This window comes from Bubalus bubalis, chromosome 22 (assembly GCF_019923935.1).
Source record: "Bubalus bubalis isolate 160015118507 breed Murrah chromosome 22, NDDB_SH_1, whole genome shotgun sequence".
Lineage (NCBI taxonomy): Eukaryota > Metazoa > Chordata > Mammalia > Artiodactyla > Bovidae > Bubalus > Bubalus bubalis.
In genome coordinates, this window is record NC_059178.1 from 29253679 (window position 1) to 29270993 (window position 17315).

The 17315-nt window shown below is 48.2% G+C and overlaps 1 protein-coding gene across 2 annotated transcripts in view; it reads left to right on the forward strand.

Moving 5' to 3' along the window:
• Window positions 1-17315, forward strand: part of LAMA3 (laminin subunit alpha 3) — a 259558-nt gene that overhangs the window by 141434 nt on the left and 100809 nt on the right. For both annotated transcript variants that reach the window (XM_025273657.3, XM_044934824.2), the window contains 3 exons: window positions 1232-1347; window positions 2973-3184; window positions 4146-4350. In XM_025273657.3, coding sequence (XP_025129442.3) covers window positions 1232-1347; window positions 2973-3184; window positions 4146-4350 — 533 coding nt within the window. The remainder of the gene's footprint in view (window positions 1-1231; window positions 1348-2972; window positions 3185-4145; window positions 4351-17315) is intronic.

Consider the following 17315-nt stretch of genomic DNA (forward strand, 5'->3'; position numbering starts at 1 on the left):
AGCCTGTTACCTGTATAGACCCCAGGTTCCCCGTTCCCTGCTTATCACCTTGGCTGGTGGAATCATGGTCACCCAGTGCCTGTAAAGCCTTTGCGAGCCAGTGAACACTGTCTAGGCCTGCCCTGCACCCTCCAATTCTTGCTCATGCCTCCTTTCTCTCTGAGGATGTCATCTCAGGGACAGGGGATACATTTTGTATCCCTGTGCCTGAAACAGCATCTGGCAATGGTGTTCGGCAATGTTTATTGAATAACATGAGAGCAGTAGACTCTGTAAACTGTCAGTGGGTGAGTAGTTGACAAAGACGGTTGAAATTTCCTGCAGCATTTGTTACTGGTGTGGTGTGATTTATACGGGTACAGAGAATACAGGGTGGTATTTTTAAAGACTGGGGCCACAATTATTCATAATAGAGTATCTGATAGGATAGGCATTTCAGGGGCAAGCCACCATATGAGTCTCTCCATTGGTCCTGCTGTTTCAGTTTGCTTACTCTCTGAAAATACAGAATGAGGACTTCCCTGATGGTCCAGTGGTTAAGACTGCTCACTTCCAATGCAGGGGGCTCAGGTTTGATTCCTGACCAGGGAACTAGCTCCTACATGCCGCAACTGAGAGTTCGCATGCTACAACTAAAAAGATCCCAAATGCCCCGACAAAGATCAAAGATCCCTTGAGCTGTGACTAAGACCTGGCACAGCCAAATACATATGAAAGAAAAAGAAATACTAAAAAATAAAAATAAATAAATAAAAATACAAAATTCCACCCCCTGGAGAGTCAGGGTCATCCCAGGGATGGATCACACGGGGCCCTGACATCATAACAGGTCTCTGTCTCCTGTCCCCGCCCAGCATCCAAGGCTGCTGCGCCTCTGAGCAGGCGCCCCAGGGGGTCTGTCCCCCAACTCATTATCATTTCCCTAGGGAGAATGTGGCCTGAGCCTTCAACACTGAGTTAGGGTTGCTTTGTGATTCTTTTTTTGTAAGTTCTGTTTCATGTGGTCTTGGACTTAACAATAAAGAACACTGATCTGGCAACCCACTCCAGTATTCTGGCCTGGAGATTCCCCATGGATGGAGGAGCCTGGTGGGCCATAGTCCATGGGGTTGCAAAGAGTCAGACACGACTGAAGCGACGTAACACGATCTCAGTGAAGAGAAAGCACGGTGGAGCCGTGGGTGTGCCGTGCTGCTGAAAATCCAAAGACGTGCTGACACTTTCCCTTTAGGTCCGTATCCTAGTGGTGCCTGCAGAGAATTACGACTACCAGATCCTTCACAGAAAATCACTGGACAAGTCATTGGAGTTTGTCACCAATTGTGGAGGAGACAGTTTTTATATTGAGTAAGTATCACTTTGTGTGAGGGCTTCCTAGGTGGCACTAGGGGTAAAGAACCTGCCTGCCAATGCAGGAGACACAAGAGAAGTGAGTTCAATCCCAGGATCGAAAAGATCCCCTGGAGGAGGGCATGGCAACCCACTCCCGTATTCTTGCCAAGAGAATTCCATGGACAGAAGAGTCCTTAGGGTTGCAAAGAGTTGGACATGACCGAAGCGACTTAGCACGCACACATCACTTTGTGGCACAGCCATGGGAGGCCTGAGGCTCTCCCACATTCCCGACCAGAGCAGGAGGCACGGGGAGGGGGGGCCCTCGGGTCTGTATTCCTCCTCTGAGCGCCCAAGGGAGCAGTAGTGAGTCCCCAATCCTCAGCACACACTGACCTGTGTACTATCTCATCATGTCCGTCTGGGCGGGATTTCCCTCTTCAACTCTGATCTCAGCAGATCACCCCCAAGCCGGGATTCACAGGCTGCTTGGGGGTTTCTCTTCCTCTTTGTTGCTTCCTGTCGGCCAACTCGGATTCCTGAAAGATACCACACGGTTTCCTCTGCTGCAGGGCACATCATCCCTGATTCCCGCTCTCCTTTGCCCTCTCATCAGTGGGGAGCATTACAAAGGGCCAGGCCTCCCTATCCTCCCTTGGTGGGTTCCCAGACGCTAAGAGCCTAGAACAGCCCTTAGTATCAGTTCCTGTCATTCTTTCCTGCAGACCCCTCCTCCCTGCCCCCTTGTAGGTTTCCTGAGGAACCCGGGCCTCCAGAGGGTGGAAACCTCTTGTACAGATAATATGAAGAACAAGGGCTCTGAGGTCAGACCGCTGTGGATTTGAATGCCTACCCCACCCTCCATAGCTCTGTGGCCTCAAGGATGTTGCTTAACTTCTAGGAGCCTTCGTTGTCTTACCTGTGAAATGGGGCTTTGGCCGAATTGGTTAGGTGGTTGTCAGGTTAACGTTGTTCAGTCACTAAGTTGTGTCCAACTCTTTGCGACCCCATGGACTGCAGCACATCAGGCTGCCCTCTCCGTTACCATCTCCTGGAGTTTGCTCAAATGTCCATTGAGTTGGTGATGCTATCTAACCATCTCATCCTCTGCCGCCCCCTTCTCCTTTTGCCTTTAATCTTTCTTAGCATCAGGGGATTTTCCAGTGAGTTAGCTGTTACCATCAGGGGGCCAAAGTATTGGAGCTTCAGCTTATGAGGTTAATGAGGTGAAGGGAAAACTTTTAACATACATGTTCAGTAAAAGCTGACGATTCAGCTCCTCCTCATTATTATCCTAATTGGTATATCATAGCACATGCAGGTATAAATTTTTTGGTGACTGCTGTATTGAGATAGAACCTATACACCATACAACTCATCCTATAGATGAATCTTCACCCTTTTATTCCAGCCACCAAAGGTTCCGGCCCCCCAGTCCTGTGATGAGTCCTGAAGTAGATGGGGGTGGGTGGGTGGCTGTCAACCACTGTAAGTCCAGGGGTGGGGTTTCCTCTCACTTTTTCCTAGACTCTAGAGCCCCTCTCCTAAAACACTGCTTGGTGGGGCATGTGGGAAGGGGAAGGTGGGACCATTTCTGGGCATGCCTCCCAGGATCTCACTGTGTGTTCTTGTTCCCACAGCCCCCAGAGAGCCTCTGAATTCTGTAAGAATTCTGCCAGATCCCTGGTGGCCCTTTACCACGAGGGTGCACTGCCTTGTGAGTGCCACCCCGCCGGGGCCACCGGCCACCCCTGCAGCCCCGAGGGCGGGCAGTGCCCGTGCCGGCCCCATGTCATCGGGCGGCAGTGTACCCGCTGTCAGACGGGCTTCTACGGGTTCCCGCACTGCAAACGTAAGTGCATATTTGGGGCGGCCAAAGTCATCTCTGGTGCAGGCGGATGAAGCCCACCCAGGGCAGGGCTTGTCCAGTTTCACTGTGCTGGAGACTCACCTGGGGATCTGTGAGAGTGCAGATCCTGAGTCAGGAGGCCTGGGCTGGGGCCTGAGAGTCTACATTTCCCGCAGCCACTCAGAGGATTCCCATGCCGCTGGTCCAGGGACCACATTCTGAATAGCAGGCTTCTAGAAAAGACGCATTTGTGTCTCCTGGGCTAGGGGACCCATGCCCTTGGCAAAGCAGGTGAAGGGAAATAACCTTAAGCTTCAAAACACTGGACAGTTCGGCCCTCTTCCTGGTGGGATGGGTTAAGGCTTCAGTTTTTGCAGCCTAACCACCAAAGCTTAGTCGAGGTAGGAGGAGACCCAGGGTCAGAGGGCACCCTCCTTGCTGAGGAGGCTGTGGATCTTCATCTAAGAATTGTCCTGCCGCCCTAGACAAGGGGCAGCCCGGGCTGTGTGAGGGGTGCAGAGGCCCCATGTGGAGGCCAGCCTTTGCCCGCTGCAGGCCCCACCCCTGATCTTGGGCCCAGTGCCCTGGGGCGACGTGAAGGCCCTTCAGGGAGACTGGGAGGAGCAGACCCTATGACGAAGGCCAGACCTCACGTTAGAATGGCACACAGCCTCAGCCTGGGGGTGAGGGGGAGGCCCCTAGAGTGTCTACCTTGAGGTCAGTAGGTCCAGTGATGCCTCACTCAGCGTCCACACACTTGTCCACCCTCAGCATTGGATGTGGTTGGTCTTGGCCCCAGAAAGGAGCCTTTCAGGTCAACCACACTCAGTGTCGCCATAATGAAGGAAAAACAAGACCTTACTCCCAGATACCCCTTGGAAGCTTCTGGAAACCCTGGAAGTGCAGTTTTGCTGGAGGTCAGGGGCGTCTAATCCTTACACCGCGTCTCTTCATCCTTGGCCAGCTTGCAGCTGCGGCCGGCGCCTTTGTGAGGAGACAACAGGGCGGTGCCTGTGTCCTCCCCAGACGATCAGGCCCCAGTGTGACGTGTGTGAGGTGCACTCCTTCAGCTTCCACCCCCTGGCTGGCTGCGAAGGCTGCAATTGTTCCCGGACGGGCACTGATGGGACCACCACCCCGGAGTGCGACAGGGACCACGGGCAGTGCAGGTGAGGCCTGGGGGGCTAGCCTGTCGCGTCCTGTCCTGGGAAGGGAAGATGCCATTGGCCCCCACTCAGGTCCTCATTTACTTCCCTCGTCAACACTGCTCGATGGTGCTTCCCACCCAGGATGGGCATGGTATGTGGAGTAACTGGTCCCCTGGGGCTCAGGGTAGCCTGGCAGAGCCTGAGTGGGCAGATGGCTGTTGTCTGAGGTCCGAGTGGCCTCACTATCCTTTCCAGCCTTGTTCTGTGTGTTTACGTGCTGTGTGTGTGATAAAGTGATCAGTTCCATCTCCTGGGTCATCGGGTGGTGAGCACCTCTCGGCCTGTACTGAGGTTTGAGCTCTAAACCTTCTCTCTCGTAAGCTGCTAGTTTTGTTAAGGACAGTACATGATGAAGTCTAAAACCCAGATCCTGCCGCCCTGACTCAGACAGGCAAGCTAGAGGCCGTGTGGGGTCTCCACCGGGGGGTGAGTTGTGGGGAGGGTGGCAGGGTGAGCAGTACCTATTGGAGAGCCTGGCCTGTGAGGGGGGGCTGCCCCCAGGCCCACCGATCACAGCTGCTGAGAGATGAGAAGGAGAGGGCGGCTCAAACAGATGCTGTGGGGCCAAGAGGCTCTTCCAGCAGATCGGCTCCGCATATGAAACCAGAGGCTGGTGTCGCGTGATCCAAGTGATCAGGCTGATCTCTGCAGGACTGGAGAGTAAGCACAGGGGGTGAAGAAGAGGACCCTGTCTCCTAGAAGAAGAGGCTGGAAAGAATCCCACAGGGATTATGTGGCAGGGAGACCGAAGCAGATCTTTTTCCATCCAGGCGGGTGTGGCATGCACGTGCGCAGGAGACAACATGAAAATAGGTCCATTCTGAGTCCCCTCCTCGTCACCCCCATCCCCACCCTGGGTACCGGATGTCTGGGTCTGTGTCTGTGATCCGGGTGTGACAGCTGGAAGGGGCTGTGGCTGCTGCTGGCAGGCGCCCACACCTCCAACTCCACTGCAGCTGTGTTCATTTCCTGAGGCCGCTCTGACAAATGACCACACGCTGGGTGTCTTCAGAGTCAAAAGGCTAAAGTCTGAAATCAAGTCGACAGCACCGTGCCCTTTCTAAAGGCTCCAGCAGAGACCCTGTTCCGTGCCTATCTCTTTCCTTCCCATGTTGTCGACAGTCCTTGAAATTCCTTGACTCTGCCTCTGTCGTCTCGTGGATTCTGCCTGTGTGTCTCTGTCTTCACATTGAGGTCTCCTCTGTGTGTGTCTGTGTCTTTTCTTTTCTTTATTCTTTTAGCCTTTAATTATATATATTTTTTTACCTTTTCTTAGTTGAGGTACGGTTGATGTATAATATATACATTTCAGGTGTGCAACATAGTGATGCACAATTTTTTAGTTAAACATCATTTATAATTATTATAAAATATTGACTATATTTCCAATATTTTATACATTGCTGTAAAAATACCCTTGTAGCTCATTTGCTTTTATATAATAGTTTGTGCTTCTTAATCCCTTACCTCTCTTGGGTCCCTCCCTTCTTCCCTCTCCCCACTGGTAATCACTATTTTGTTCTCTATGTCTGTGAGTCTGTTTCTATTGTTTTATATCCACTAGTTTGTTTTATTTTTTTAGATTCTTACATATAAGTGATATGCACTATTTGTCTTTCTCTGCCTTATTTCATTCAGCTTAATGTCTTCTGGGCTTCCCAGGTGGCGCTAATAGTAAAGAATCCGCATACAATGCAGGAAACCCGGGCTCGATCCTTGGGTGGAGAGGATCCCCTGGAGAAGGAAATGGCAACCCACTCCAGTATTCTTGCCTGGAAAATCCTATGGAACAGAGGAGCCTGGTGGGCTACAGTCCATGGGGTCACAAAGAATCAGACACAACTGAAGCGACTTACCATGTGTGCACAGTGCCTTTCCGGTCCAAGCATATTGTTGCAATTGCAAAATTTCTTTTTTTCTTATGGCCAAGTAGTATTCCATTATATACATATGTATACTTGTGTCTTCTTTCCTTTTAAGGATACCAGGGGTATTGAATTAGGACCTGTCTTACTCCAGTATGACCTCATATTGATTATGTCTGCAAAAATCCTCCTTCCTAGGTCACATTCTAGGTACTGGGGGCTTAGAACTTGGATGTATCTTCTGGGGACAGCATTCCCTTCTCTATAGCAGCAATGTTGACTTTTCCTGAGGAAGGACCCTTGACCACACCTGTGATTGTTGCCCCATTCCTAGTAGTTCTTTGTTCTCAGGGAAGGAAGCTGAATGAGAACTTGAGTCATGGAAGATTCCAAGACTTTAAAACCACAGGTTGTGAGTCTTCCTTGAGTCAACGTGGTTGTCTGTCCTTCTCAGACTATGAGCTTAAACGGAATGTGACTTGCACAAAGAATTTTGAGGTGAAACCAGAGAGTTCTCTTCACAGTTAATAAGCATACATTAGAATCTGTTCCCTCTGGTGCATAAGCTATTCTCTGGAAGGATACCAGGGATTTAGTTCATTACTTAAGACTTTGGGTCCTGACTGCACCAGTGGGCCTGTGAAGATGTCTAAGCCATTTCCAGTAAGTCCTGATATCTAAGAACAATGGTACTGAGCAGAAGCACAGACTTCTCCCAGGACCTGTGGAGATGCCACAGAGCAGAAAGGTGCACTGCGCCAGGAGTTGCTTGCTGTCTTGTGGCCGGAGAAGATGCATAAATGGGAAGCGCAAAGGACCTAAATGTGCCAGCCATGACCCAGTCAGTGTAGAAGAGACCAGACCAAAGGAAATTGAAGAGTTAGAACTGGCTTCAGCACATTATAAAGAAATTATCTTCCAATTAAAAAAAAAAAAAGAACTGCCCTCAGAGAAGGAAATCCAGGGTATTATAAAAAGGGAAACAGATTGAACTAGGAATGGTATTCCTTTTAATATATTTGAAAAACAAATCAAAGGAAAGAATCCAACACCTAATTGTTCAGAGGAAAGAATAGTCTGACAAATAAGTGGAAGAAGCAGAGGGGGAGGTGTTAGCATTAAAATCCTTCCCCCACTCAAGGGAGTAAGAATCTGGATAAAAACAGATTGCAATATTTAAAATAGATAAACTAGAAGGATCTACTGTATAGCACATGGAACTCTGCTCAGTGTTATGTGGCAGCTGGATGGGAGGGGAGTTTGGAAGAGAATGGATACATGTATATGGATGGCTGAGTCCCTTTGCTGTTCACCTGAAATTATCACAACATTGTTTGTGAATTGGCTGTACCCCAACACAAAATAAAGGTAAAGAAAGAAAGGGTGAAAGAACAAGGTTCCATTTGAACAGGAGAATGAGCAATGTATAACCTTGGGAAAAACAAAGGAAAAACCAGATGAAAGAGCAAGAGGGCAGATAAACAAGGAGAAGTGGGATGAACAGTCACGGGGACATGGAATCCGGGCAGATCCGGAGCCCAGGACATTGTAGTGGCCACAGTCACAGCTGCATACAGAGTCCCCATATTTGATTGAAAATAAAAACTCACCAAACCACAGAAAGTGCAAACCAGTCCAACAAAGTTCCATTTTTCCGTAATGACTTCTTTACTTTTTCTTCTGAAAAGAGGACACCCAAGGGAGGAGATTGGGGCTGGGACTGGAGGTTGGAGAACCATGTACGTGGGTGAGAGTAAGAAAGGACCCAAAGGAGAAGGTGTAGACACATAGGAGGGAAGACGGGTGTGGGGGTCCCTGTGATTAATCATAGGCAGCAAAGGAGCCACAGAGATGGAGAGGCAGTTTTCAGGCAGGAGGAGAAGGCGAAGAATTCACTGTGTTAGAACCAGTGGGAGAGTTTTAAAAGGGATTAGCGGCTCAACAGAAGAAATTGCTATGAACAGAACCTCACACACAGTTTCTCAAAGCTGCTGCCACATAAAAAGGAAACCAAGGACGCAATGAAAACTATAAATATCAGGGCTTCCCTGGCGGTCCAGTGGTTAAGATTCCGCACTTCCACTGCAGGCGGTGAGGTCTCAATCCCTGGTCTGATGCACTAAGATCCCACGTGTCCTGTGGCTCAGCCAAAAAAAGAAAAGCGCTTAAGGCATCATCTATGAGAGAGAGATTTACTGTAGGATTTTAGATACAAATTCTAAGGAGTGTTTAACAAACCTTCACTAGCCAATGGCAGTTGAGTAGACTAGAAAATGCCTAACTTGGAACTGAGGCAGGCTGTATAGTAGTTTTGCCCATGCCCAAGGGAACATCAGCAGGAATGGAATCTCATTGACCTGCATTGCACCCAAAGTAAAAGGCAAAGTTGTTTATCTTGACGTTACCTAAAAGACTGTAATCACCTAATGGGATGACATATCTATCCATGATCAAAGTGGATTTGTCATGAAAGGGCCCTTGGCAGATAATGTAAGGAAAACTTCAGTTTATTACATGACTGTAAATTGCACAAATTACCCATGATAATTCCAGCGTTGATGCCGAAAAAGCTTTTGACGGCCTAAAGGATTATTTCTTTAGAAAATATTAGAGGAAAGAATGCTCCCACCGCCTCTGAAAAATTTCCTAGTGAAAAGGAAGAATGTGTTTAGAGGAACCTAAGATTCAAGTAAAAGAAATAATCAAAGATAGCCGGAAGTGAAAGAAAGTGTGAAGGTGGTAGTTGCTCAGTTGTGTCCGACTCTGCGACCCCATGGACTGTAGCCACCAGGCTCCTCTGTCCATGGAATTCTCCAGGCAATAAAACTGGAGTGGGTTATGAAATTATGTAAGTTATGGAAGTATGATAACATATTTATAGGAAACTTGGAAAATACAGAACAAGATTACATACAATTCCACTATATATTACAATTATTTTTTAGTAGATAAATTAAGATTTTTAGTTGGAGTTTCAATATTGAACCCTCAAAAATTAGTAGAATGACTATACAGAGAAGTGAAAGGATATAGTAGACCTGAAAGCACTGTGAACCTATTCAACATAATTAAGATTTATACAAAATCACAGGATAGTAGGAAACAAATTTTATTCAAATTCCCATAGACTGTAAACTGGGAGACACTGGAATATATCCAGGGACATAAAACAAGGTGCAAAAATTTCATGATATAAAGGTATTGACCGACTTCCCTTGTGGCTCAGACAGTAAAGAATCTGCCTGTAATGTGGGATACTCGGGTTCGATCCCTGGGTTGGGAAGAAGCCCTGGAGAAAGGAATAGCAACTCACTCCAGTATTCTTGTCTGGAGAATTCCACAGACAGAGGAGCCTGGTGGGCTACAGTCCTGAAGTCGCAAAGAATCGGACATGACTGAGCAACTAACACTTTCATTTTTCACTTTCAAAGGTACTGAAATCATACAGAGTCTGTTGTCTATCACTGTCCCACCTAAATTTAAAACTCTAGATTATATTTCTTTCTCAACCTCTGATTACTTCCCTGGTGGCTCAGACGGTAAAGCGTCTGTCTACAATGCAGGACACCTGGCTTCCATCCCTGGGTCGGGAAGATCTGCTGGAGAAGGTAATGGCAATCCACTCCAGTACTATTGCCTGGAAAATCCCGTGGACAGAGGAGCCTGGTAGGCTACAGTCCATGGGGTCACAAAGAGTCAGACACGACTAAGCGGCTTCACTTCACTTCACTTCATTGTATAAAAGATAAAAAGTCCATTGTTTGGGACAGCTCTCTGGATTGTGGTCTTAAAGGTTGATCAAAATTTCATTTTTTATAGCAACACAGTAATTTGCTTCCGCTTTTAATAATGGATGGTTATGCCATCAGATTCTGTGAACGAACAAAAGGTCAGAATGTCCTCAGAAGGTTTTTATCGATCAGTGACAGATACACGGACACTGGGAATCACTGCTTTAAAAAAATACCGTGATGTTGACCACCTTCAAGACATTTTAAGATTGATTATAGGAGATGGCAGTTCACCTGGACATCCAGTGAAACCCACAAGTGCAAACAGCTTGTGAGAAGAGCAGCAGCTAAAGGAAAGCCGTTTGCGGGGGGGACTTCAGCCAGTGTCACCGATTTACTCAGTATTTGTGTTAGATGGAGAAACAAAATGCCAGAGAAGGTCATAGACTTGGCATCCTGGGAACAGAAGTGCTTCCAGTTTGGCAGAAACCCACAAGCCCCAACAACTTGGAGAAGTAATTCCTTTGATGCACCTCATCAAGGAATAGGAATGGTAAATTCCAGACAGCCTGCAGGCAAGCTCTGGGACACAGTGGTGAGCAGGGCAGATGAGGCTCCTGCCACAGGATGGAAGAGCTCAGCATTCTCACCTGCGTTCCCTTTTCCTAGAAGCTCCCACCTCTTGAAGTTCTTGGGACGATGAAATAATCCTGTGCAAAGCCCTTCAAACAGTACCTGACACGCACTAGCGCGGGTATTAGCTGTTGCTATTATTTGCCAAGCACTTGGCTGCCTGCCTTCCACCCTTTACACTTTGTCCCCCTGAAGCCCTGCCCATTCTTCTGGCTTCAACCACCTCCATGCTGGATGATTCCCAGACCCAGAGCTCCAGTCCTGGTCCCTGAAGGACAGCTTATCCCACCTTCATGGAAAATCATTTCTACGTCTGTTCCCTTACTAGCTTTTCTTGTGGGTCTTAGAGGACAAGTCCCCTGACCTCTTTAAGCTCCTATCCCCTTACACATATAATGAAGTGTTAGATTAGATGATCTTTAGGGGCCCTTCAAGTCCTTGGTCCTACCGCTGATTCTATATCTGAAACACATGCCGTTATCTTGCTCTTCAGGCTATTCCTCTCTTTGAACTTTAAAAAAAATTCTTTTTTTACTTATACGTGGCAGCCTTCTCCCTGTCTCCAAAGCCTGAGATCTCTGTATCACCTTAGAATCAAGCCCTTCTCCCTACAGCCCATCGGGTGTCAACTTCTGAAACAGTATGTATTATCTCCCTTCCTTTCATGGCCCCTGCAGGTCCTGCACCTGGAGAAGTCCTTTTACAATTGATCATCTCTGAATTGACCTTCCTTTTCCTGGCGTACTTTCTCTCTCCCGCCCTCTCTCTCTCTCCTTCCTTTCTTTCTTCCTCCCTCCTTCCCTCCCTCTCTCTCTCCCTTCTTTCTTTCTTTTTCTCCTTAATTGAAGGGGAAATGCTAGTATGCAATCACCTCTCTCGGTCTTGCTTGGTCAGTCGTGTCCGACTCTTTGAGACCCTATCGATCATAGCCCACCAGGCTCCTCTGTCCTTGGGATTCTCCAGACAAGAATACTGGAGTGGGTTGCTGTTTCCTCCTCCAGGGATCTTCCCAACCCAGGGATCGAATGCACACTCCTTGTGTCTCCTGCCTTGATAGCCAAATTCTTTACCACTGAGCCACCAGGAAGCCCATACATCATTGTACTTGGATTTAAAAATCTATTTGCTCCATAATTTTGTTTTTAATGCATAGAGAATATTGATAAATGCATGTTTGTGATTTCATCTTCTTGGTATGTGGGGGGTTTTGAAAATAGGATAAGACATTTCCTTCAGTCCCTGTGATTTTTTTTTGAGTCTTAAATTCTATTTTATCATTGTGTTTTATGGCTGAAACTATTTAATATATTTAGCACCTACTCCAGTTTGGGTGCTGTTTCTCGTACAGAAGGCACCCATGCCTACTAACAAGAGGTCATGGTCTGGCAGGGCAGCCTCCACTCACCAGTTATGACAGTGCATCATAATGAATGCCGTATTGTGTGCAGGCTACTGGAGGGGGAAGTCACTCTGCCCGGTACCATGTCTGTCACATCACTCTCTGCACAAGCAACTTCCTTAATTCCCCATTGTCTGAGAGGATAAAGACCAGCTTTCCGTGATCTGGCAGCCATTTACCCTAACTTAAGCCTTTTTTTTTTTATCAGCTTTTCTGGTCTTTCTCGCTTTCTCTAAACGCTTTTTGCCAGCCTTCAGTTCTTCAGTTATGGGTTCTCCTTTCCCCTCTTCTGTTGCTGCTGCTGCTGCTGCTAAGTCGCTTCAGTCGTGTCCGACTCTGTGCAACCCCATAGACGGCAGCCCACCAGGCTCCCCCGTCCCTGGGGGTCTCCAGGCAAGAACACTGGAGTGGGTTGCCATTTCCTTCTCCAATGCATGAAAGTGAAAAGTGAAAGGGAAGTCGCTCAGTCATGCCTCTTCTGTTACCCCCTCCCAATTATCCACATCCTTCAAGAGTTCTGTGTTAAAGGTACAAATGCAAAAAAGGCGTGAAGCCTCTGCAAGCCCACAGGGATACCCCCGTCATCTCGCTGCTGTCCCGTCTCTCACATGATCACCTAACTTTCTGCGTCTCTGTGTCCCGTGTCCTCAGTGAAAATGCACCAAGGTCAAGACTAACTTACTGTACTTTGTCCTCTCCCTCTCATGTCCCCTAATTCGAGGATATGTCTATAGAAGACACTCCGTAATTATAGGGTGAATAAATGAGCGGATATAAGGTAGGCTTTGGATTCCAGGTTAAAACTGGACTTGATGGGGGTTCAATATGACGGGACCCATGGTGTTTAATGAGCAAAGGATAGAGTTCACCCTCATGCCTGACTTTCTGGCGACCTGCGAGACACGCGAGCACCCACACATGTGCAGTCGTCTTTGCATAATGTTTGGCCCTGAGCCCGTTGCCGTGGAGATGACTTCACTTGACCGGCATCCTCAGTGCACGTCCTGGCAGCGGCAACTGGAGCCTTCCTGCTGTTGCGGTGAGGGCAACTCCTTGGAAAGCACAGTGTCTCCCTGGAGGAATGTGCGAGGTCAGGCTGACTTCAGGTTGTTTTCTAAAGATGTTCAGCCAGACTTTGGGGGAGGAAGTTTCCTTTTTATTCCCCATTGTCATGGCACCACTCCAAACTCCTTTGTTTGCTTGTCTTTGCACAGGATCCATGTGCTCGGAGCTCTCAGCACTGCGTTGCTCAGACATCATGTTCTCCACATTTTGGTGAACGCTTGCCCATCAGGTGCACCTGGGATCCTTGGGGTTCAGCTCCCAGGCCACTGCTCTCATCACCATGCTCAACTTTTTGCTTTTTTCCATCCACTCATATGTGCTTCGTTGCTACCTGCATGCTAAGTGAGGCTCAGCGCTTTATCCCGTGTTACCAACGAGGTCACACCCTCTCTGCCCAGCTCTCCCACCACGTCATCCCACGGTTGCCCTGAAATAAACAGGCACACATTTCTCCTTGTCTATACAAGCAGCTTGCACAGCTGTCCTCCCTGAAAAATACCCCTCCACCTTTCTTTTCCAGTGAAGTGGAAATATTAAGAAATAGGCTCCCATCTGCCTGTCCTCACCCTAAAAGCCTATGTTCAAGTCAGCGCTCAGGGTCACTTGTCCGCTGTGGTGCTCAGGGTGGGAGGGGCTCATGGGCACCAGCATTCTGGATCGCACCCGTGGGCCAGCGGCCCTGTGTGTTTGCAGGACGGCCAGCTGCCCAGTGGCTCTGTGACAAGAACAGTGTTGGTGCAGAGTCCTTTCCCCACTGCCAGGTGGGAGGAGCAGAGAGCACCCTGCTCAGTGAGGCCATCCCCAGAGGCCCTCCTCTGATCAGGTCTCCTCTTCCTGATGCTTTCTGTGGAGGGGGTTATCTGTATTGTTCCTTCCCATCTCTCACTCCTGGCCCCCTCCCAGAGTTCTTATGCTCCAGAAATAGGGAACATCGTCTGGGGACAGGCAGTTGTCGGCAGGACTGTGATTGCATTTAGTCTGGGATTCACAAGGAGAGAGTAGGTGTTATTCACCTGGGCCTAGGAACAAAATTATGTGTGCTAGAATGTGTGTGTGTGTGTTTTTGTGTGTGTGTGTGTGTGAGAGAGAGAGAGATGATGTAATCTGCAAGTGGGTATAAGTGTTGAGTTGGCCAGAACATTCATTTGGGTGTTGTTTCTTTTTTTAAAAAAAATAGCATGTTACAGACAAATCTGAACGATACTTCTCTGAGAAGATGGTTCATGGTTTCTGTAGCTCCCCAGACACCCCTTATCCCTCTCAGAGTTTGCAGCCCCCTGTACCAGAGCAGTCACTCCAAGCAGATCACTTCCACCTTCCACCTGTTTTACTAGAGGAGTGATTTGGGGAATATTTTCTTCCTCTGCAGAAGAAACAATCTCTGTAGGTATCAGGGAGGGAGGGAGATGAGGAGATGGGGCTGAAATGACACTTGCCCTGCCAGCAGGTCTTGCGGGTGAAACTGATTTTATCTTCATAGGTGTGTGGGTGGGATAAAGAGACCCCCATCTGCTCCCCTTTGCCGATGCCGCAACAAGAGTACTTGTCTAAGGCAAACTTACTGGAATATAAAGTTGTATTTATCTTTTTTGGGGTGGTTTCTGGGGTGGTCCTTTGGGCTTCCCTGGTGGCTCAGATGGTAAGGAATCGGCCTGCAATGTAGGAGACCCATGTTCGATTCTTGGATTGGGAAGATCGTCTGGAGAAGGAAATGGCTATCCACTCCAGTATTCTTGCCTAGAGAACTCCAGGGACAAAGGAGCTTGGCGGGCTACAGTCCATGGGGTCGCAAAGAATCGGACACAACTGAACGAGTAACACTTTCACTTTCTGGGGTGAGTTTTTTTTTTTAACTGAAGTATAATTGATGACAATATTATATAAGCTACAGGTATACAATATACTGATTCACAGTTTTAAAAGTTATACTCTATTTACAGTTATTATAAAACGTTAGTTATATTCCCTGTGTTGTACAATAAATATATTCTTGAGGTTTATTTTATACCTCATAGTTTATACGTCTTACTCCTCTCCCCCTGTGTTGCCCTGAACTTCCCTCTTCCCACTGATAAGCACTAGTTTGTTCTCTATACCTGTGAGTCTGCTTCTTTTTTGTTATATTCACCGTTCATTGTATTTTTTAGATTCCACACATAAGTAAGATCATGCAGTATGTCTTTCTCTGTCTGACTTATTTCACTCAGTATAATTACCCTTCAAGTCGCTCCATGTTGCTGTAGATGACAGGATTTCATTCTTTTTTATGGCTGAGTAGCAGTCCATTGTATATAGATACCACATCTTCTTTATCCTGGTATGAGATATTTTAATAAATATTAAGAGATAGGTAAAAGCTTACATTTGGTAGCAAGTTAATGACAAAATATTTCATATCAGGTTGTCCTCCTAATCATCTCATGGAAAGCAGATTTCCTAATAGTTTCTTTAGACCCACAAGAAAGGCTCAGTGTGTGGATCCAGCAGGCGGCGGCTGTGGAGCCCAGTGACCGAGCTGCTGCTTCCGTCCTCCCACCGCAGAGCTGGGTTGCTCAGTCCTGAGAAGTTGCTAGTGCTTTCTCGCCAGTCTTGTGCTCAGAGCTGCCCACAGCCACCTGGACGCCCAGCCCCACACAGGCCATTGCCGCCTTCCCCACCTGCTCCAGTGTCACCCGTCACTCAGCCGGACAACGGGGAGCCCTCCTTGCTGTCTCCCTCTTCTGTCCCCCCACCCAGACCATGATGAGTCCCAGCACCCTCACCTTGAAATAGCTTGGGGCCCATCGCCCCCTCTCCGTCCCGAATACCTCTGCCCTCGCTCTGCCCCCGTCTCCCCACCGCAGAGCTGCCCTCAGCTCAGTCCTTGACACACACAGCCACCTGTCCTTCTTCCTCTCTGAAAGCTTTTCAAGATGACAACCCCCGTTTGAGAACTGGCCAGCTGCCGGCACTGCCTGGCGTCTCCACCACCGCCTCCCCTCTCTCTCACGGAGGGAGAACGAAGCCTTGAGAAGCTGGGTAACTTGCTGAGACGCTGTCTGTAAGTCATGTGAGAGCTGATCAGAACGCCGGCCAGTCTGCCCTCAGTGTGCAGGGCTCAGCCCCGCCCCAGGGCTCCGGCACAGTGTCGCAGCGGCCAGCCCCTCCGTCCCGGTGAGCTGACCCCCTCCCGCCTCCCCAGGCTCTCCATCATGCACGGTGACTGGGGTCAGGCTTGGGAGTAGGGTCTGGGGTGAGGGAAGGACAGAGGCCCTGGGCCTGTGAGCTCCCAAGTGTTAGGTGGGAATGTGAACACTATACACATGGGGTCTACACGGGGGTCAGAAGCCAACAGACTCAGTCTCCTGGAGGGAGGAGACTCCCGCCTCTCCAGGCTCATGGCTTAGCATCCTCGCTTGCACCCCTGCTCCAGGAGCTCCCCACTGTGTTCCCTGCACACACCAGGCCATGCCCCCCATTCTTGCTCTCTGGAATGCCTGCCCCACCTTCTACCCCAGGACGCTTGTCCTTTTAAACTCAGCTCAGGCATCACCTTCCCCCGGGGAGGCTGGGTCTGTGCGGGCCTCTGACCTCTATGTAGACCACATGTGTATATTCACATTCCCACCTAACATTCACCCTGGGAGCTCTCAGGCCCAGGAAGTCTGTCCTTCCTTCACCCCCCGAGCCTAGTACCAAGCCTGGCCCAAGTCATCATCCATAATGCTCACTGCTTTTTGTTTTCAGTTAAGGTATAACTGGTATGCAACCTTATATTAATTAGTTTCAAATGTAAACATAGTGATTCGATATTTGTGTCTATTGTGAAACGGTCACCACAGTAAATCTAGTTATCACCCATGATCGTAAATACTTATAATTTTTTTTCTTGTGATTAGAATTTTTAAGATTTACTGTTAGCAACTTGCAGAAGTGCAATATGGCATCATTAACTATAGTTGCTGTGCTGTACATGACATCCCAGGACTTGGTTATTTCATAACTGAAAGTGTGTATCTTTTGACCCATTTTTCATTAGGATGATGGTCACTTTGAGCTGCTTTGTGTGAGTGCCTTGTATCTGCCTTTCCCCATTCTGCTTGGACACTGGCACCTGTGGGCAGGCTCTTTGTCTACTTAACTGGCTTTTAAAAATATATATATTTATTTATTTATTTGCATTGGGTCTCAGTTGCAGCACACAGTATCTTCATTGCATCATGCAGGATCTTTCCTTATAGTGCACAGACTCCC